This window comes from Ctenopharyngodon idella, chromosome 4 (assembly GCF_019924925.1).
Source record: "Ctenopharyngodon idella isolate HZGC_01 chromosome 4, HZGC01, whole genome shotgun sequence".
NCBI classification, from domain to species: domain Eukaryota; kingdom Metazoa; phylum Chordata; class Actinopteri; order Cypriniformes; family Xenocyprididae; genus Ctenopharyngodon; species Ctenopharyngodon idella.
Window position 1 is genome coordinate 19,108,839 of NC_067223.1, and position 23,326 is coordinate 19,132,164.

General features: G+C 38.1%; 2 protein-coding genes across 11 annotated transcripts in view; one reads left to right on the top strand and one right to left on the bottom strand.

Annotated features, from left to right (window-relative positions):
• LOC127510578 (NACHT, LRR and PYD domains-containing protein 3-like) overlaps positions 1 to 23,326 on the bottom strand; it is a 104,962-nt gene that overhangs the window by 30,092 nt on the left and 51,544 nt on the right. For 4 of the 8 annotated variants that reach the window (XM_051890232.1, XM_051890234.1, XM_051890230.1 and 1 more), the window contains 3 exons: positions 12,721 to 12,911; positions 8,385 to 10,250; positions 3,732 to 3,902 (listed from right to left, as the gene is read on the bottom strand). The exons of 1 other annotated variant lie outside the window; for it this stretch is intronic. In XM_051890232.1, coding sequence (XP_051746192.1) covers positions 3,732 to 3,902; positions 8,385 to 10,250; positions 12,721 to 12,893 — 2,210 coding nt within the window. In that variant the 5' untranslated portion in view covers positions 12,894 to 12,911. Of the gene's footprint in view, positions 1 to 3,731; positions 3,903 to 8,384; positions 10,251 to 12,720; positions 12,912 to 13,073; positions 13,171 to 14,247; positions 15,730 to 15,754; positions 17,378 to 23,326 lie in introns of those variants that run through there. 3 more of the 8 variants (XM_051890235.1, XM_051890236.1, XM_051890233.1) reach the window with 3 other exon arrangements.
• The window catches only part of LOC127510659 (uncharacterized), a 72,298-nt gene that overhangs the window by 14,516 nt on the left and 34,456 nt on the right, over positions 1 to 23,326 (top strand). The window lies entirely within an intron of this gene.

Below are 23,326 nucleotides of genomic sequence, written 5' to 3' on the forward strand. Positions count from 1 at the left end.
GATCCTATGTCCTGACATAGCATCTTATGAAATACTAAGGTGAAGTACATTGTATTTAACATTTTGAGGTAAAAAGGATGACTTTCTAAGAAAATCAAGTCAGGCAGCCCAGGTGTCTTTATGCACTTCCTGACCATTTGGCATGACAAGTTCAAGACACAGCTGTGCCTTTGTCTCTATGATAACATGAAGGTATGGGCTATACTGTCAGACTGACTGGATTAGCACCTATGCATTTGAATGACACTGTTATGCTGAGGGCATTCAAGGTGAACATGATGGCATCAGTTTACTGATAGAGTTTCCAGTAAGGAGGTTTTGTCAGTCTTTGACAACTACTAGGAGTCAAACTATGTGTGAATGTTTACATAGTCTTAGTACCCCAAATGGTATAAACAGTAGCTGGTCACAAGAACTATTATCTATACAGTCAGGGGTAATTGCCTGTATTGTCTTTAGATGCTTTTGTTTTAGTGGTCACTTCTAAGGCTGTGTGTAAGGGCAACACCTTTAAGGACTGCCCACTGAATGCCTATAAAATATCATGTATACACTGCCTTAGTTGGACTTGGATGACTACAGCAACGCACAGTGCGTTTCTCAATAAAAAGTAACTTCTGCTTGAAAGATATCCCAACGTCTCCTGGTCTCTGCTTCGACGAGGAAAAAGGTTCCTACAGCTGCAACAATATATGGTTTATCTGTGTTCTTCAAGCCATCTCGGTTATTTTCATAAGAATAAAGTACATTTTTGATGCAATGCTAATTGATGTAGCATTAATTACAGTATAGAATACTTCAAAATAATATACTGTCTGCCTCATTCTGTGATAAGAAACCACTTCAGATCCCAAATGGAATTTATTTCAAACACTCGACCGATGTTATGAAGTGAGTTTGAAGTAAAAACATGTAATGTTTGCTCATATTTCATATCGTACTGCATTTTATTTTATAGAGCATAAAAACATACTTGTGTTGTATGACATTTAGATTTATTTAGACATTTCCAATGAAAGGTTGCCTACCTGTTTGTCTATGTATTTCATATTTCAACATGTTTCCATCGATTTCACATATTTTAGTCTAGCAATAGTTTAACTAATAAAATGTGTATAAGTTTATTTATCAATAACACGATAACTAATGTAAATAAGACTAACTCGTCAATCCTCCCCTCGTGGGTGTGGCCACATTAAAAATAATGAGCTGAGATGAAAAAAATTATACTTTTCGTTGGTTTCATATGGATTACATAAACAGGGAATATTTGTTTTCAATATGACTTATTTCATTTAAAAGTAAACACTTCAAGCTTCCTAAAGACATATCTCTCATGTCTGTGTGGCAAGTATTCTCTGAGTTTCAGTTCATTTTTGTGATGTGTTTCAGAAAGAAATTTGCAGAGTCTGAGATGGCAGAAAGCACACCCTGTTTGTTTATTTTACAAAAGCACAACGTTTTGTTGTTATTGTGAGTGTGCACAAATAAAAAAAGACCCTTTTCAAATGATGTATTTCTCATTTCTGTATGACAATATAGAGTATATTCTTTTCAGCATTACCAGGAAAAAAGAAAGTGATTGCAACCCCAGAGGGTTAATGCAGAATTGCTAAACCACATCAAGCACCCCAGACAGAAAAAAATAATTCATGCATTCTGTAATTTTAATTCTATAATTTTAGTTAAATTGTTGCCACATTTTGCTTATTTATTCCCTTTTTTTAGTTAAATCAGGGAAACAATTTAATAAAGCATGCTCACATTTTAACTTTTAATAGAAAGTGCTTAACAGTTCATGGACTCTGCATGTCATGCTCAAGACTCTGTAGTAGTGGAATAGATGTGTTAAATGACCAGCTTCATGACCATAGATGTTAGAGCAAAAGTTCTGTAGTCATGTGGTTTCACTGGGAAAAGGATGATTATGGAGTCTTTGAAGCAAGAGAAAATTCATGCTGCTCCAGTGATCTGTTAAAGATCTGTGAGGAGTTGAGGGGCCAGCTGGTCAGCTAGTGCATTTAGACAAACAGGTAAAACAGTCAGTAAACTCATTCAGGTTGTTATCCAGTTGTTGATCCCCCAAATAATTGGGGGATGGTGTCTTATAGTTGGAAATGTCATTAAAGTAAAGGCAATGATACATTCTTGGTAAAGTTGTTCTACATTTTTCACTCAGGCATAAACAGAAAAAACAAAAATGATAATCAATTGTATACTGCAAACATTCTGATGCCGTTCTCACTGCAGGTAGCGGTGTTTAGATGTGTATTAAAATATGTGATACATGCTACCGTCCTAATAATAAAAGGGTGTCCAACCGTGCACCTGGAGAGCAATTGTCCTGCAAAGTTTAGCTTAAACCCCAATTAAACACACCTGCACCAGCAAATAAAGGTCTTACTAGGCATAATAGAAACTTCCAAGCAGGTGTGTTGAGGTTAGTTGGAGCTAAACTCTGCAGGACAGTGGCCCTCCAGGACAAAGTTTGGACACCCCTGCAATAAGACAACAAACAATACAACAAAATGGCAGCAGTGACAAAAGAGTAGTTTCCAAAGCAATTTAATCAGAGATGTAGGTATGTTTGCACCAGCTCTGCAATTTAGCACACCAGTGTATTCATGTGTTTACTTGTGTCTGACCTAAAAAAATTAATATAAAAGGTGGAGCCCCAGAGCGCACCCACCTATTACATAATCAACATGGACCAATAGTTGATCAAAGGTGTTTAAAAGCCAGTGTGAACTTTTTCTTTCTGCTGTTAATGAGCTGCTTTAAACCACTGAAACAAACTCCAAAACACCTTTGTTTGTCTAGATTTAGTTTGAAATGGCATCAGTATATCAGAACCTTATGTGAAATGTGGCTCATAATTTGGTGCCTAGTATGTAGTGATCACTGCATAGCCTACATAGATCACTACATAGCTATTTTTGTTTGCATATTTTTTTTTTAAAGTTTTCCACAGCAGCTAAAGCAGATGTATAGGCCTACCCAGGTGGAAAAAAAAGTACACTTCTATAATTTACTTAAAGTGCTCTATTTTTGCACACTAATTTTGTACTTAATATACTAAAGATTCTTTTTTAGTACATCTTAAGATAAACTTAAGAACATCTAAGTGTACTCAACTGTGCTATTTTGAGACACCATGAAATATGAACTAAAATGTGCTTTTAATATACTATCTCTGTATTAAAAAATTTACAATACTGTCAATAACATTGACTGTTTATATAGCAAACGTAGCTTCTAACGACAGCTGCAGTGACGTGATGACTTTATCAATCAGTGATTAGCTTTTTTTATTTAGAAGGCGGGACTTATTCCACCATATTTCGCATAGCACTTTCTCCTATTCATAGTAATATGAGTGCACTGACTTTCTATACATAAAGGTTTGATAAAATTAGTGGTCTGAATAATGGTTGGTACAGTAAAAAGACATAAAAACCACTGCTTATGTGAACAACATTTACATTCACCAGAAAAGCAGATTCAGCAAATTTCATCCTTCCATTTATTTTCTAAATGTAGGAATGCTGGAATGCTTGAGCCTATCTCGGCATCTCAGGATGCAGGCAGGGAAACACCCTGGATGGATGGCTAACACACACACACACACACACACACACACTCACACCTGTGGTGCACTGAGCCACCCTGCCACCCCAATACAGCAATTTACTTGGTTTTATGTGTAAGAGGGTTTAATGTGAAAGTCAAACCTCAGTATGTTCAGTTGACAGAGTGAACTCTTCAGCCCAAAAGAGAGCAGCTTCACTCCTGAATCCTGCAGGTCATTGAAACTCAGGTTGAGGTCTCTGAGATGGGAGTTTGATTGTAGAGCTGAAGACAAACTTTCACAATGCTGATCAGAGAGACGACATCCAGCAAGTCTATAACACAGGATGAAATAATGGAAAGAGGAGGATATGGATGGTTAAAGTCATGTTTTATATATTCAAGTATATGACTGTGAAAGTCTTTTATTGATCGCATATCTAATATCCTATCTGACATGAAGTTCTCTGAACACAAATGATGATTGATCAAGCCACCATCTAAAAAAGTAATAAAAAAATATATGAAATTGTATGATGAAGCTAGGGTATGAAATTAACAGACCACAAATGCAGGTAAATTATTATCAGTTATTTGAACAAATTAAAAGACTGTAAGAGTGGAAAATGTGGAGTCATTTTATTAATATTCAACCTCCTGGATGCAAGTGAGACCAGTAAAAAGGGAAAAAGAAATTTCAATTAAAAATGAAAAATCAAAGAGAGCTGTGAATAATGTGAATTGTTGAACATAAGCACATTTTGCACAGTCTGTCAAGTGGAAGCATATGACAAAATGGTAAAAAGTGTTGGCAGAACAAAAAAATCTGAAATTAGATGGAGACTCAAGGCAGGGGTTTGGTTTGTGTGTGGTCCCTACATTGAGATGTCAAGATAATGGAGGAATTTATATTCAACTCGTATAGTCTCTCTCTCATGTGTTAAAATTATTTACATGTGGAGAGACAGTGTGAGCAACGATATGTGAGGATGCCCTAGTTGAAGAGCTGCTTGCTAGCTATCTCTTCCCTGGTGCTGCATCCTCTTTAAAGGCTCCCGCCTTGCCAATGGAGTGAGCACATTCAGCTTTCAAGGAAACTGTATGCGCTCACTGTTATGAACCGCGGTGAGGGAGCTTCCCATCTCACTTAACTTTTTTCTTGTGGGATGAAAGTCAGTTGTTTGCATCTCATAGTTCAGGCCCCATATCTGCTGAAAGAGCATGGCAGCCTCAATCATAGGGTCACAAGTGGGCAGAGTAGAGGCAGACATTAACCCTCTGGGTTCTGAGGATTTTTGGGGCCCTGGAGAAGTTTTGACATGCCCTGACATTTTTGCCATCAATATTTTTAGAAGCAACTGAAAAAGCACAAGTGTCATTACACTGTATTCAGCACGTACTAGGCTACCATAATATGTGAGCAACATGTATGTACATGTTTGTAATTTTTAGAGTATAACCTTTATGCGTGGTTATTGAAAAAAACAAAAAACTTAAGTCACTGAAATACGGTCACAAAATAAATACTAAATATGTGTTCACAAGACTTCTGGGTATTGGAGGTTGTAGACTAGAATTTTTGCTTCAAAATGATGTAAAAATTATCCTGCCTACTGGTTCATATAAAACAATATATTGATTTAAATTTTGTAAGACACTTTTTGTCAAGAAAGACGGTATGCGGGAGGCGTGAATCTTCATGAATAATGCTGTGATTCACACCTGAGAAGACAGGTGTTTCAATTTTACCTACAGGATTTAAAACCTGGCATTTCAACGTTTCTTTAGACATATGTCTCATTTTTGTGTCATTAGTTTTCACTACGTTACAGTTCATTTTCTGAGGGAGTGTCAGATTGGACTTCATTCAGAGAGAGACTGCGGCTTGTGCATCATGTTAGTTTTCTTTATTTTGCAAAAAGCACAACATTTTGTTTTTACTCTGAGTGTACACAAATAAAAGAAGACATTTCACAGATTAGAATGGTATATAACTCTTAATTGATATGTCCAAAATTGACAGAGTATTTTTAGTCTCTTTCACACTGGTAAGAAAAAAACCATAGGTGGTATCGCCGGCGATACCGCCGGCTCCAGAGTGTTAAATAAATCAAATAAATCAACCTTCTCTGCTTACCACCTTGTGGTTCATATCAAGGAATATGCAGAGGCAAGACAGGCCTGTGGGGCCCTGCAACCTTGAAATCCGCCCAATTTCCGCTCAGTAATGGTGCTAGAGGGTGGTGTTCTCCCCACTAAGGTTGGGACACAGGTGTTGTGGCAATTCCAGGCCCACCCATTGAGTACTATCTCCTGAGGCAGTCAAAAAAAACCTGTGCATGCCACAGATTTAGCCATCCATGCCACAAAGCACACAGCCAGTGCATCTGCCATTCTATGGTTGCTATAGTTGCCACGGAGGGGCATCTGTGATAAGGAGAAAAGGAAAATCTTTCTCCTTGATGCTCTGATCTCACACTCTGACCTCTTCAGTCTGCCAATGAGGCAGTTGTAGAGAAGTTTACAAAGCAGCTTTCAGAAGATACATCCCTCTCTGGGGGTCTTTGAGGGTTGATGCAGGGTGAACGGAATTATATAGGGCAGTATTTCTCATAATATTCTCATTTCACAACTCTCTGCTCTTGGTATTTCTGGTACTGCTCTATCCTGGTTCATTTCCTACCTGTCTGAATGTCAACATTACATCTCTATTCGCTAAGCCAAGTCTAATACTGCCCGTTTCTCACGGTGTTCCCCAGGGTTCTGTTCTTGGGCTTTTACTGTTCATCATCTACATGCTCCCATTAGGTAACATTATCTGTCATCACGGCTTCAACTTCCACTGCTATGCAGACGACACCCAACTTTATATTAGTTTTCAACACAATTCTCCTCTTCTCATCAACTCCATATCTGCTTGTATTAATTATATAAATGCTTGGATGACCAGTAACTTTCTCAAACTCAACACAGATCTACTAATTTTTGGTTTACCGAAAACTGTAGCTCGTTTCTGTCTTTACAGTGTTAACATTGCTGGAGCCTTGGTTCAACTTTCCACCTCTGTTAAAAACCTGGGTATAATCTTTGACTCATCACTCTCCTTCCTTCCACACATCTCTTCACTCGCTAAGTCTGCCTTCTTTCACCTCCGTAATATTGCCGTTTACGTCCCTTCTTACATACCAATGATGCTGAGACACTGGTTCACGCCTTCATTACTTCCCGACTCGACTATTGTAATTCTCTTTTCTATGGTTTACCAAACACAACAATTAATAAGCTCCAATATATTCAAAACTCTGCAGCGAGGGTTCTCTCTTATTCAAAGAAATCTTCTCATATTACTCCCATTCTACACGGACTCCATTGGCTACCTGTTCGTTTTCATATTCAATACAAAATACTCCTCATCACATTCAAAGCACTTCATGGTCTTTCTCCCCAGTATATTTCTGATCTCATTCATATCTACTCTCCTGTGCGCACATTAAGATCCTCTGATACTGGTCTGTTGTTGATTCCACGTCACAAGCTAGCATCATTTGGTGGTCGGGCATATTGCATCTCTGCCCTCATGCTCTGGAACTCCATTCCCAAACACATTCGTGATCTCTCAACATTACATGATTTTAAAACCTACCTTAAAACATGTATTTTTGTTTCTTGCTTCTCTGACCTCTGACTGTATGATGTTATGTGTTATGCATTTTATGTTTTCGTATTGTTTTCCTGTCTGCTGTCATATTTATGTGTTATAATATTGTAAAGCAACCTTGAGTTTGCAGAAAGGCACTATATAAAATAAACTTATTATTATTAGTAGTAGTAGTATAGATTCCCTCTACTTTGTTTACCTCCCTCCCCAACTACTGTTTGGGTTTTGAAGTAGGTCAGAGGTTAGATGCATGCACCCTATTGGATGGGTGCTCTACTATAGCCCTCAACAATGCTAATAAGTATAAGTAGAGGAATTTTGCCTGTGGGGTGTCCCTCCTTATTATCTATCATTTAATATTGTTTAGTGCTAAAGAAAAAGACAAAACACTAGCGATAGCAGTTCTTAGGTAGAGTGCCTTGACTCAAGGCAGGGTATGAGTGGCCATTATGCCCTGCTCTCATTTGCCTCCCTTTCCTGAGTAAAGTGTAAGGATGTATGCTCCCTCTTGGATGGGTATCAATACTGAATGGAGGTGCTAATTACTGAGGTTTTTAGCACCTTGCATACTCCCTTTTTGTAAGCTGCTCAAGTATGCCTTACGATAGAGGAGGGTGAATGGAACTATGATGGGCAATTTACAAGAGTACTTCTGTTTCGTTTACCTCTCTCTCCAACTGTCGTTGGGTCTGGAAGAAAGGATATATGCTCCCCTTTGGTGGGGAGCTTCTATAGGAATGATCAGTCTGGTATAGGGAGTATTGGTTCACATTGCGTCAATACCAGATCAATGTGTCAAAGTTCCACTTCAAAAGGGAACATTTTAGGTTGCGTATGCAACCCGGTTCCTTGAGAAGGGGAACAAGACACAGTGTTTTGTTGCCACACATCAGGCCTGTCTGCATATCTCCCTCAGACAAAAGAGTTGCAGAAATGTAACTCAGGTGCCCTTTTGACTACTAAGTAATACTTTGAGGTATAAAAGTGTTAAGCTTTCAATTCTTAATGGGAGGTGATTGTAAACATTTTCAACTCAGATGTGCTTCTACTGTCTACTGTTCAAAGTGCTTTCAACTGCTTATTTCCTTTCTGCTTCAATGTTTAAGTCTCAACTACAGACAAATCTGTTTCTTCTGTGATGACATGAATGGATACTCACAGAGCTTTTCTGCAGTTTATCACAGCTGGTATCAGTCTCCATCTATCCTCCTCTGTTGCGTTGTATTTCATGGGATCAAACTCATCCAGTATCTCCTCTGACATCTGAATCGTGTAGGCTATTGCTGAGCAAAGAGAAGAAGAGAGATACAACTCTTTGTCTGATTTCACAAACTCCTGAATCTCTCTGTACAGAGTCTGATCATTCATTTCCAGCAAACAGAGGAACAGATTAATGGATTTGTCTGAAATGTAGTACAGTCCCTTGATTTTGTCTTTAATGAACCGTGCAAATGACTTGATGGGCTCGAAGTTGTTCTCTGTGTTTGTCAGTAGATCCTGTAAGAGTCTCTGATTGGACTCCACTGAGACGCCCAGAAGGAACCGCAGGAACACATCCAGGTGTCCAGTTTTACTACAAAGGGTTTTATCAACTGCTAATCTCAATAGTTCAAACTGTGAGATTTTCTTAGCTCTGTTTTTCTTAGATCCGCACCTCTTGTATTTATCATCCAAAAAACACTGCAGTGGTTCCATGTTTTTCATTAGATGGGAGTAAAACACATAGAAAGCAGCGAGAAACTCCTGAAAGCTTAGATGTATAAAACTGTAAACTTTCTTCTGATGAATCACAGATTCCTCCTTAAAGATCTCAGTGCAAATCCTAGAATACACTGAGGTGTCAGTGACATCTATGCCACTCTCTCTCAGGTCCTCCTCATAGAACATCACATTGCCCTTCATCAGCTGTTTGAAAGCCAGTTCACCAAGTTTTACAATCATTTCTCTGTTGGACTGCATGAGTTTTTCTGGATCTATCTCTTCATACTTCTGATTCCTCATGTTGATATGAATAAGCAGGAACTGGATATACATTTCAGTCAGAGTTTGAGGGATTTCTGTACCGTCATCTTGTTTCAGGATGTTTTGAAACACAGTAGACGAGATCCAGCAGAAGACAGGTATGTTGCACATGATGTGGATGCCTCTTGCTCTTCTTATGTGTGAGATGATTTTTCTGGCTTGATGCTCATCACTGATTCTCTTCCTGAAATATTCCTCCTTCTGAGGCTCATTGAATCCATGAATTTCTGTCACACGGTTGATGTATTTGGGAGGGATCTGATTGGCTGCTGCTGGTCTGGAGGTGATCCAGATGAGAGCAGAGGGAAGCAGCTCTCCTTTCAAGAGGTTTGATATCAACACACCCATTGATGAAGTTTCGGTCACATCAGAAACTTTTGCACTGTCTGAAAACATTAGTGTAATTCTGCTTTCATCCAGACCATCAAAGATGAACACAACTTTACACTCCTCATAAATCTTTGAGTCCAGATATTTAAGTTCAGGATGAAAGTCCAGCAGAAGTCTGTAAAGACTGTACTGATGATCTCCTATCAAGTTCAGCTCTCGAAATGGAAAAACAAACATGAAATCTACATCCTGATTGGCTTTTCCCTCGGCCCAGTCCAGAACGAACTTCGCAACAGAGACAGTTTTTCCAATTCCAGCAATGCCTTTAGTAAGAACAGCCTTGATTTTGTCTTTCTCCTCACATCCTGGTTCAAGTGAAGCTTTGAAGATGTCATTGCAGTAGATTGCATTGTCTTGTGAATGTTGTGTTCTGGCTGTTCTCTCCATGTGTAAAACCTCATGATCTTCTTTCACTCCTTCACTCTCATCCTCTATGATGTAAGGCTGTGTGTACAACCTTTTCAGGAAGGTTTGATTCTCTTGTAGTTTGAGGCCATTTAATAAACTGTCATACTTATTTTTCATGCTGGTTTTGTGTTCGTCTTTGACTCTCTGTATTTCATCGTCTACCGGTTGGTGAGAATAAGGCTGCAGGTCTCCAGTCTGGACATCTCTATCCACACATCAGAAACAAGAACAACACAAAGAATGAATGCAAGCATGAGCAGAAAGATCTTCTATAAAAGCCCTGTGAGTTACTCACTAAACCAGGTGACACATGAAAAACAGCTTAAATATAGCCAAAATATTTTTATGCAGAAACTATCCCAGATCAGGTAGAATCTTTATTCTTCAAATGACTCTTTGTGGAAAATCCTTACAGTCTCTCCATGTTTGTTTCAACTGTGAAACGTGTGTTTATAAAATGATGCTCCATAAATGAGCCACTGACTTCAAGTCTCTCCTTCCTAACTAAATAATTGCCCCTTTCACACATACAGTCTTTACTGGTAAGTTAACATTGAGAGATCATGGTATCTTACCAGTAAAATAATGAAACAGGGTTGCTTGTGTGAACAGCACATTTGTGTATTTACCAGAATAGTCTATCTTGTAAATGTATGGCAATTTACCAGGTTCCTTGTGTAAAAGTGGCTAATGAGAATGAAATGCTCTGAACTGCAGAAAACAATATCTACAGAGACAATGTCAATGGACATCAGGGCCGTCGCCACAGGGGGGTGTGGGGCAGACATGTTCACAAGTTCCTGTGGTCCAAGTCAAGTCTCAAGTCTTTAAGGTCCAAGTCAAGTCTTAAGATATTTTTGATAAAATCTGATGGTTCAGTGAGGCCTGCATCGCCAGCAAGACAAATAACACTTACATCGCCAAGAAAGCTACTAAAGACGTATTTAAAACAGTTCATGTAACTACGGTGGTTCAACCGTAATATTATAAAACGACGAGAAAACTTTTTGTGCGGCAAAAAAACCAAAATAACTTTATTCAGCAATATAGTGATGGGCGATCTGAAAACACTGCTTTATGAAGCTTCGAAGCTTCACAAATCTTTTGTTTCGAATCAGAGGTTCAGAGCGTGAAAGTAACGTGATTTCAATAAATGTCATAAGTGTTTCGAAATTTCAATGGTTCACGTGACTTTTGCAGTTTGATTCACGCCCTGAACCACTGATTTAAAACAAGAGATTTGAGGGTGAGTAATTAATGACAGAATTTTCATTTTTGGGTGAACTAACCCTTTACCTTGGTGAATCTGGATATTATATGCATATAATACGTGGGGGGAAAAAACATGAAATGACGTACTTTTCGAAAATTGACCGCAAGCAAGCCTCTGCAGCTGTGCAACACCGCAGCTTCCTTTCGGATTAATTGATTGATTTTCAAATTAAATGACAAAGTTTATCACAAGGTAAGGCTTGGTTATGTTGTTACTATTTGTTGCTAATTTATTTAACAGCAGTTGTCTAATGAGTGATGAATTTGAGTGCCTTTAGTTGTGTCATATGCTTGATGGCTTGGCGTGTTTGAAGATGAATTGTGATATTCGCTGATACAGCACATATTTGGGAATGAATGAAGTAAATAGAGTAGTAGCAAATAGAGAACATAGGCTAATTGGGAATGCCGTGCCAAAAGACTTGTATTTTTCACAAGTCTCTGTCTTCAAGTCCAAGTCTCAGGTCAGTTGTTCACGAGTCCAAGTCAAGTCGCAAGTCATTTTGTTTGCGACTTAAGTGCGACTCGAGTTTCCATCTCTGGTGTGGGGTTAGGGTAGACATGTCGCGACATGTTTGCAATTATTGTGCTCTTATATATGCCACAAGGAGGAGTCATACATAGGCCAAAAGAAATAGACAAATACCAATTAAGTTTTCATGCAATATATTAAGTCATCTGAAGCCATTCCATAGCTTAATGTGAGGGACAGAAGGATATTTACATCGTTAAATTAAAGTTCACGTAAACTTGTCTTCCCTCCGCTGCAGCTGTCAATTATTCTTAATTCAGCATTCACCTAGGATACACTAGGATTTGTGTGCTCCACATTTCTTCTCTTGGTGCCATGAACTTTTCAAGACGCACTTGTGCAGTACTGCGCACTGTGACATTCTGCACTCGGGATGCACATAAGCGGTTTGTAGGGGTGTAAAGATATTCAAACTGAACTGAAAAAACATGATACACCACCCACGGTACGAACCGCGATACTCTGTCATGGCATACCGAACGCGCCCCGCCTCCTGCTGCCCTGCCTAGCCCTGGCCCATTTGATCTACACGATGAATACAGCATTGTAGCCTAACCACCATTAATGGCAATAAGCTCCGCATTTTGTAACCTTTGATAAGAAAGTGTCATCTTTCAAATTCTGTCCATTTAATCTAGAAATTAAAACAAACAAACAAAAAAAAAAAGCCATTTTGACGCTCTTTAATGTGGCGTGACTGATCACTGTATAGGCGCCTTATTTTCATTTTCAGTTTATGTTCCTGTTAAAATTTCGTTCATTTTTGCTTTCGTTCCTTTAACCAGTTCAGAGCCCTGTTTATAAGTAAAACATTGTAATTCACCCTCAATTATTGCAGCAGTTCAGTCACCAACTACATGTTTGTACTTACACAGGATCAGAGGCTACTGCTCCATCACTGAAGTTAAGGGGGGCTCTCATGGATTCATCACTCTTCATAGGCACACATCTGGGCTTTGGAGGTCCTGATCTCTGGTTGTGGAAGTCAACAACATCACCCTCCTCTCTGATGTCATGGAAACTCATTTTAGAAGTGCTGTCCATTTTTCTCCATAAAGATTACTGCCATGCAGAAACAAACAAACAAAAAGTTTATTTACTTAAAGGGGACATCGGATGAAAAATTCACTTTTACATGGTGTCTGAACTTAAATGTGTGACTTCATTTTGCACAGGCCCCTCCCACGACTGTTGACAGACACTGCCGTTTTAGCATATACCCACCCTGAATGAGCTGTAAACAGACAGTTCGCCATTGTTTCGACACCGCACAGGTGTAGACAAGAATGTCTCCTAAGCAGCTGAGGTGTTTTGTTGTTGGCTGTAAGAATGAACATAGAAGTCATCATTTACAATCGACATCTGAGCCGCTGAAGACGGATTAATTTTATTTTTGAAGGGAATACGCCCCCCGATCTATACGTGTTTATGTTTGCGCGAATCACTTTACACCAGACAGCTTTCTGAACGAGGGATAGTACAAAGCAGGTTTAGCTAAAAAGTTCCTGAAGGATGGATCAGTACCAACTGTTAGTGATCCAGCTTCACCTCCAGAAGACATGAGTATAGATTTTTTTTATGAATCTTTGCAAATATCCTTTCCTAATAATGTCTGAGCAGTGTGGTTTGATTTTCCAACAAACGAAAACAAACTCTGACTTAATCTGACCCGGCCATGAACCGTTGCCATGACGATGAGGCAAGTCCCTTGCAAAGACTGCTGTTTGATCGCGTCTGCGCCTCACGCACACAACAAAGCACTGCAAATGTGACATCGCAGTTTGTTCATCAAAATAATACAGTCAAACAAACATATTTCTCAGCATTTCTATTTAGAACCTTCTCACTGTAATTCATAACAGCATGTTTATAATGAACAATGCATTAAGGTGATTGTCTTATTACAAACTGTGTACATTTTATGTAGAGATAACATGGTAACACTACAATAAGGTTACCTTTGTAGAGGGTTTATAAAAAGGTGTTAATGACTAACAAGTAATTTTCAAATGTATTTTAATTGTTTTTTGAGCATTTATAACTGCATAAATAAGAATGGTGAGTTCAATGCAATACTTGCCAAATAGTGCTTACAGCCCGCTTACGGAAGATAGGGGTGGGGTCAACAGTAGCTCATTATCATTTAAAGGGACATGTACCGAAACGGCTCGCTGTGAACAGAGCTGTTTTTGACAAGGTAAAAAGGGTGTTTTTTACACAACCATTAAGAAATTTTAATCAAAGTATGTTATAGACTTTTCATGAAGACACTAAAGAATCATGCTAACTTGTGGAAAATTGGCATCTGATGTCCCCTTTAAAGTAATCATCATTACTGAACTAAAGTTGTCATGATGTAATCTGCAATTCTTTGTAAAAAAAATAAAAAATAAATAACCTGTTTTTAGGGTGGTTGAGATTTTGGCTGTCCTAAGAGGTTGCAAATCTCTTTCTCCCCCCTCAGGAGAACTCGCATGAAAATCACTGATGCTCATTTGGTTGTGGCTTGCATCATGTGAGAGGAATTACAAGCCGTGTTGAATACCTGAAAAACAACTTGCTCTGGGTCATTTTTAAAAGTTCCTAAACATAATTTCAGGAGGAGTGAACCCATCTAATATATCAATTAACTGCTGGAGCATATAAGCAGCCACTCACCTTACTACACCAGCTGTTTTGGCATTGTGCCCCACCCACTCACCCAAAGCAATCTAATGGCTCAACACACTGCTCGCTACCATTCTCCTCCCCCTTCAGGGTTCTGTGGCCATCTACAGAAACTGACACAGCAGCCCATCTTTTATTATTAACTATAATGGCAACCAATTCCCCTTTTTATTATAGCTTTCTTTTTTACCTTTTTAGCGTTATAGGCTACAGCTCCCATTTAGCTATATCCAGATCTCAAACTTACCGCCAGAAGAAGTTCCTACCTTAATTCTGCCACGTGGAAATTCTGCCAATTTCATGTCAAATAATTCCTTAAATTTGAAGGAATCAATCCTAGAATAAAATTCTCCAGTCTTCAACCTTGATGCATTCTAATTTGCATCATCTTGGCTCTCTCATGGGCTGGTAATGCAAAGAGTTTCCCCTCTGCATCTCCAATATGCCTCCATGCAGGTGCCGCTAATTACTATGAGTTTTTTCTCATAAAAACTCAGTAGTGCCATCCTTCCCACACCATCAGTTCTAACTATGTGGTAAAGAAATCTTATTTTTGCCTGAGAAGTTACCTTGTTGTTGTTGTATACACTTAAGATTATATACACAAATGAACTCGTAAAACATTTGAAAAAAAATCAGGGAAACGGTTTGAATTTGACCATTGTAAAAGCTCCCCTTTTTTCCCCAAATCATATACAACCGTATCACATTGGACAGCCCTATGGTGTACACATAAAGAAATACACTGACATACACGCACAAACTCGTTGTTTTTGCAGAATGTAATGGCAATGCTGTTCTCTGCTCCTCAACCAAATCCTTTGCACACCTATCTTTTTATTCTTTCTTTTTCTTACCAAAGCTGTGGCAGCAACAATGGAAAATCCAATATTTTCTCTGACTCCATGTTTAGCATGAAAGCTCATGAAATTGCTGACAGCTGACCAGGCAGTACAGCTGTATTATGTACTCAAGTGGCAACTGACTCTAACATTTCTGAAGTTTTATCAAGTTGAACAAAATAAAAGATCAACAAGCGAGCTCTAATTTCTCCATCTTTTTTTACATGGTGCAACTTGTAAATACTCTATGGTTCATCTCATGTCTTCTATGATAAATGTATGTCATGGAGAGCACCCTCAGTAAAATCCCTTCAGTAGTTTTTTCATGAATAAAAAGTTTTATATATAATGTAATAAACAGCATAATTAGGAAATATTAAAATGACAAGGACTTACATGAGATGAAGACTCCACTCATATTAGTGACCTAATAAAAGCCATTTTATTTGAATGGGTCACCTCATGTTGAAACTGCATGACTTGTTGAATACTAATATATCAGTAACAATGGACACTTGACTCACTGAACAAACAGTATCATAGCTCAAGTGTTTCCCCACCCTGTTCCTGGAGGCACACCAACAGTACACATTTTGGATGACTCACTTACAATGCCCTCCACTTATATTGGCACCCTTGGTAAATATGAGCAAAGGTGGCTATGAAAATAAATCTGCATTGTTTTTCCTTTTGATCTCTCATTTAAAAAAAAATAAATAAAAAAAAAAAAATCACAAAATTCTAACCTTTCATTAAAGTAAAACAACTGAAAAGCTCATCATGAAATAAATGTTTTTCTCCAGTTCATGTTGGCCACAATTATTGGCACCCAATTATTGCAACATTCTTTCCCCAAGATAACAGCTCTGAGCATTCTTCTGTAATGAGTGATGAGTTTGGAGAACACCTGACAAGCGATCAGAGACTGTTCCTCCATACAGAATCTCTCCTGATACTTAAGATTCCCATGTTGGTGCTTCTTCTCTTCAGTTCACCACACTCATTTTCTATAGTGTTCAGGTCAGGGGTTTGGGACGGCCATGGCAGAAACTTCATTTTGTGCTCAGTGACACTTGTTTGATGTTTTGTTTTGGATATCCTGATGGAAGATCCAACCACGGCCCATTATAAGATTTCTAGAAGAAGTGGTCAGGTTTTGATTTTTTTTTTTTTTAATCTGTTCTTATTTGATAGAATCCATGATGCCATGTATCTGAACAAGATGTCCAGGACCTCCATCAAAAAAAGAATAGGCCCACAACATTAAAGATCCAGCAGTATATTTAAGCATGTTCAGGTGGTACTTTTTAATCCCTGTTCGCACCAAACACATCTGGTGGGTTTGCTGCCAAAAAGCTCCTTCTTTTAGTTTCGTCTGACCATAGAACCAGGTCCTTTTTGAAGTTACAGTCATGTCTGACAACTGAATATGCTGGAGTTTGTTTTTGGATGAGCGTGGAGGATTTTTCTTGAAACCCTCACAAACAACTGGTGATGTGGATATTGTTTGGTAATTTTTTTAGGCTTTCTGACCCCAAGACTCTACTAATTTCTGCAATTCTCCAGCTGTGATCCTTGGAGAGTCTTTGGCCACTCAAACTCTCCTCCTCACCATGCATTAGGACTATATAGACACATGTCCTCTTCTAGGCCAATTTGTAACATCTTTAGTTGATTGGAACTTCTTAATTATTGCTCTGATGGTGGAAATGGTGATTTCCAATGCGTTAGCTTTTTTCTTATAGCCATTTTCTATTTTGTGAAGCTCAACAATGTTTTGCTGCACATCAGAACTAAATTCTTTGGCTTTTCTCATTGTGATGAATGATTAAGGGAATTTGGTCTTTGTGTTTACACATATTTGTACTCCTGTGGTCATGGCTAGACAATTTCATGCTCCTAGTCACCCTGGTGTGCTAAAAAAAATGTAAATATGAATGGGAATATACTTCAGAGATATTTTACTCATAAGAATTACTAGGGGTGCCAATAATTGTGGCCAACATGCATTGGAGAAAAACATTTCATAATGTGAGTTTCCCCCCACTTTCAATTGTTACTTCCATGAAAGGTTAGAATTTTGTGAATTTTTTGAATGAAAGATCAAAAGGATAAACAACGCAGATTTATTTTCAGAGCCGCCTTTTCTCATATTTACCAAGGGTGCCAATTTTATTGCATAAATACAAATGACTTCATCAAACTTGAGGAGAGTTTGAACTCAAGTGCTGGGTAGATTTTTCCAGATCTCCTTGGGGAAACAAGACACAGATGTACTCACTGACAGTTCACTAATCATGGGAATCAGTTGTTCCAGGGCATAGTCCAGTCTGGGATTGGTTCCCTGAGTATAACTATGCTTTGCCTAATGTACTATATGCTCCTGGATAGCTTCCTTCCTGCTGTGTTTAGTGCCTGTGAAACTCTGAGATAATATTGATACCAGAGTTTTTTAGTTGGGTGAAGCCATAAACTTTCAACGTTAGAGGAGGTTTTATTCACATTTCCAAATTTAGCCAGCTTGTTAGCTCTTGCCATTTTTCTCTTGTTCATTTATGTATATCAGCATGTGTTTTAATTTTTTTTGCATTTCCCAGAGGGGAGTCACTAGTCTTGCTATCACTTTCTCACCCACACAGATGTCACCTCTTTTATACCGCTTGCATATTGCAGCTTCTTTTTGCTGGTCTAATGTGTATTACAGTGTGAAAATAGGATTTCCCTAAGAATTAAGCTAGATTAAGCCTGAGGTTCCCATGTTTCCTATTAGTCCATTGCCATCCTATCATGAACTGCATTTCCCAGAACCAGTGCTCGAAATGGGCCGGTACGCATTTGAATTAATCAATCTATTTTAATTAGTAGGGTTCCCTCACTTTTTCTTGTATACCGGCACTTTTCACATGTTGCCAGTACTCTGAGCGCCCACACCAAAACAGAATCAGACTATTAATTAATTGTACACATCGCGTGTTCAGAGCTTTTATAAGCTATACAAACTGAACGGATCAATTGTCTGCACAATATGACGAATTACCATAGGCACATTCACCAGCATGATTCAAAATTGTCAAGATTTGCATGAGCCGTTCCCATGCAACACTGATGATAAAAAGTGCAACCCAGGGCGCTTTCATTTGACGCTTTCATTTTAGCAGTTAAAGAGCATGTGGTGATTAAGTAGCTAAACATTTAATATTTGATGTCTGTTTTATGATTAAAATACAGACAGCAATATCCAGTGACGCTAAATACTCAATATTTTTTTTAATTGAAAACATGCTGTTGTTTGATTAGTATATGATTAATGTAATTCACAACTGAATGTGATGAGACAAGAAATGTTTTGCATTTTTGACATATCAGACACAAATAAGAGTGAATACATTTATAAAAAAAAACATTATATGCAAATAGTTTAAATTGCTTAATAACTAAAATAAATCTTGAACTTTTGCCGTTCTTATTTCTTTTTTGTTATTCCCTTAAATCCCTTTTAATTATTTGATACCTTTAAATAAATAGAAAAAAAATTACCCAACCCCCCCACTAAAGATTTATATTACAACTCTGCCAATTTGTAGCTATAGTTTCTAACTGTGTTGCTTTTTTCATAACAAATGCTATAGATAAATAAAGAAAAAATGGTAATGAGGAGCCATCAATGGTCTTACCTGTAATTATATCCTTATTGTAACAAATGGTATAATTAAACAATTACAAGAACTGTTACTTTTAAGGCAGAGAACAAGTTAGAAAGAGCTGTAAAATATGGACCTTCTTAAATTATTATTTTAATAATTGGTTTCTCCTATGTATAAAATATTATACACATATATTAGGAAAAACCTGGCTTTTAGATATTCCTAGAGATTTCAGGGAATTAACATGTTCAATATAATAAAATCTTAAGATAGTTTGACCTCCCATGGTACTTTGTAAACAAGTGATTGTAAACTATACCCACTTCAAGCACTGCCCAGAACCCATAGTCTGACTCATTATGCATGATTGGTTTCAGCTGTTGCTCATTACCTTGTTAATCCCAGCCTTTAAACCCTGTGTATCTACTCGCTCTTTGCGAAGTCTTGTATGGGTTTTACGCTGCATTTCTGAGTGCTCTTCTGGTTTCCTGTTCCATGTTTTTGACCCTTTGCCTGTCTTCTAGACTGCCCTGTTTGCCTTAGGCTGCATTTACACTGCAAGTCTTAATGCACAGATCTGATCTTTTGACCATATCCGATTTTTTGGCCAGTGTGTTTACATTCACTTTAGACGCGACTGGTATCCGATATCTGTGTTTACATTACTTCCTGCTCCAAAATGATTGTCATTGATAGTTTTACATGCACATGGTAGATCCTCGGGTTTTGAATAAAAATTATTTATATATTTCATGTCGAGTGGCCATGATTACGTGTCAGAATGGATAAGTTAACAGCTGTCAGTGTCATGGATGAATTGCAGCGCAAAATCTGACTGAACGGATACAGCCCGGGAAAAAAAAGGTAATTTGCGTTTGATATTTTATCTAGTTATTAGAATTCCATTTTTTTTCGAGCGAGCTAAGGAGAGAGAGAGAGCGCACACGTGAGAGAGATAGCTACAGTGAAGCTTTTGGCTTTTAAGAAAAACAACAATGCGGCGGTCTCTTTTAAATTAACTGGGCAAAGATTGAAATTGTTGCGAATTGCTGTTAAAAAAAAACTGAATTTTTAGTGCGAGTGCATACAAGCATGTCTGCTTCATAATACAACATTGAAGCTACCTTTTAGTGAACAAATGTGTCGCCCTCGCCTTGTGGTGGCTTGGAATTCCAGTGGGAATCGGATATGCGTGTTTAGACGTAGGTTGCATGTCCAGAGATCAGATATGTATCGGATTTAAAACCACATTTGGAAGTGGCTCAGATCGGATGCGAAAAAATCGGATCTCGTGTGGATTTTTGTGTTTACACGTGTGCAACTAATTCCAATCTGTGTCAGATGTGAGCAAAAGATCGGATTTTTTGTGCCAGTGTAAACGCAGCCAATGTTTCCTGCTTGATATTTGTTTTGGATTGTTTGCATTTGTTTATGACCTTTTGCCTGTTCATTGGATTTCATCTTTGGATTATCCTTTATTAAATGCTGCTTTTGGATCCTCAACCTTGTGTCTCAGCAGTTTGTGTTTATTGATTTATTTTTTAAATCAATTAATTTACTCATGTTTTTGAAAAATCATGCTTTATGTCTACTGAACAATAAGCAGTGGATAAGAATATGGTCTGTAGTTTAACGCCTGTGAACTCAGAGAAGAAGGAGGGTTCCAGTGTTTAGTAAACAGAACCAAGCTCACAAAAGTACTGCCATTATAAAGGACAATAACAAGGCATGTCAACATTGTGAGCCGGCATGCTTGTGTAAACACAACACAGTCAGTTTGCCAGTTTTATTTACGACACATAAATTCATCCACTTATCCCCAAAGACATAAAAGTGAGTGGCTGGTCAACTGGGGAAGAATAGTGTAAACTTTATAGTTACCTACACAATGCGTGTTTGATGTAAAAATAAAAAACATAAAAAATCTAATTATGTTTAAAAGGTTATTTTTTTATTATTATAATTGTTGCTTCCAAACACATTATTGTGCATTTTACAAAATAATATATATATATACACACAGGTGCTGGTCATATAATTAGAATATCATCAAAAAGTTGATTTATTTCACTAATTCCATTCAAAAAGTGAAACTTGTATATTATATTCATTCATTACACACAGACTGATATATTTCAAATGTTTATTTCTTTTAATTTTGATGATTATAACTGACAACTAAGGAAAATCCCAAATTCAGTATCTCAGAAAATTAGAATATTGTGAAAAGGTTCAACTTTGAAGACACCTGGTGCCACACTCTAATCAGCTAATTAACTCAAAACACCTGCAAAGGCCTTTAAATGGTCTCTCAGTCTAGTTCTGTAGGCTACACAATCATGGGGAAGACTGCTGACTTGACAGTTGTCCAAAAGACGACCATTGACACCTTGCACAAGGAGGGCAAGACACAAAAGGTCATTGCAAAAGAGGCTGGCTGTTCACAGAGCTCTGTGTCCAAGCACATTAATAGAGAGGCGAAGGGAAGGAAAAGATGTGGTAGAAAAAAGTGTACAAGCAATAGGGATAACCGCACCCTGGAGAGGATTGTGAAACAAAACCCATTCAAAAATGTGGGGGAGATTCACAAAGAGTGGACTGCAGCTGGAGTCAGTGCTTCAAGAACCACTACGCACAGACGTATGCAAGACATGGGTTTCAGCTGTCGTGTCAAGCCACTCTTGAACAACAGACAGCGTCAGAAGCGTCTCGCCTGGGCTAAAGACAAAAAGGACTGGACTGCTGCTGAGTGGTCCAAAGTTATGTTCTCTGATGAAAGTAAATTTTGCATTTCCTTTGGAAATCAAGGTCCCAGAGTCTGGAGGAAGAGAGGAGAGGCACACAATCCACATTGCTTGAGGTCCAGTGTAAAGTTTCCACGGTCAGTGATGGTTTGGGGTGCCATGTCATCTGCTGGTGTTGGTCCACTGTGTTTTCTGAGGTCCAAGGTCAACGTAGCCGTATACCAGGACGTTTTAGAGCACTTCATGCTTCCTGCTGCTGACCAACTTTATGGAGATGCAGATTTCATTTTCCAACAGGACTTGGCACCTGCACACAGTGCCAAAGCTACCAGTACCTGGTTTAAGGACCATGGTATCCCTGTTCTTAATTGGCCAGCAAACTCGCCTGACCTTAACCCCATAGAAAATCTATGGGGTACTGTGAAGAGGAAGATGCGATATGCCAGACCCAACAATGCAGAAGAGCTGAAGGCCACTATCAGAGCAACCTGGGCTCTAATAACACCTGAGCAGTGCCACAGACTGATCGACTCCATGCCACGCCGCATTGCTGCAGTAATTCAGGCAAAAGGAGCCCCAACTAAGTAATGAGTGCTGTACATGCTCATACTTTTCATGTTCATACTTTTCAGTTGGCCAAGATTTCTAAAAATACTTTCTTTGTATTGGTCATTAGTAATATTCTAATTTTCTGAGATACTGAATTTGGGATTTTCCTTAGTTGTCAGTTATAATCATCAAAATTAAAAGAAATAAACATTTGAAATATATCAGTCTGTGTGTAATGAATGAATATAATATACAAGTTTCACTTTTTGAATGGAATTTTAACTTATGTCTATTTCAATGTCTGAAACCTAAAATAAATATTTTGTTGTTGAATACACTATCCAGTTGTGATTTATGATGAGTGCTGAGTGAGTCAGTCTCTGGCTCAGCGCCAGCCAAAGCACAAAGCAGATTTGAATTTAGCAGTTCATCACATGCGTCGAGCTCTGAACACACGTGTGATACGTATGAAGGGTTAATATTCATAAGAAAAGAGTTAACCGATTAGTTGGGCAGTGCTAAGACATTTCATTCATACGTTATTGGCAGGCGATTTATAAATAATAGGGAGAATATCTGTTTTGGAAACCAAAAATTTGCTGAGTTCATTACCTAAATAAAAGTATGCTCCCTGTATGAAGACAGGGATGCTCTTTAGGGTCTAGTGAAGTATTTATAGAGATGAATCTGTATTTCCGGTAAGAGAAATTGGAAGGAATGGGAAACGCATGGGAAGCAATCCCAGTTTACAGTGTTTAATAAGAGAAGTTTTGTATCACACACTTAAAAGTGCATGTGTAGCATAGTATTTGTGTGGTTGAAAAGATAACAAGGAAAATAACTGCAAGTCAAGTAAATCAGTAGGAATTACAGCAACAAAGTTATTCAGATAACTATACAGGCTGATAATTGGAACTTATCAGCAAAAACAATAACAAATACGTTTCACAGCTTATGAATAACACTAGAATACTACTACTCAGAGTAAATTTCATTACAATCACATAAAAGCAATTATTCATGAACACAAC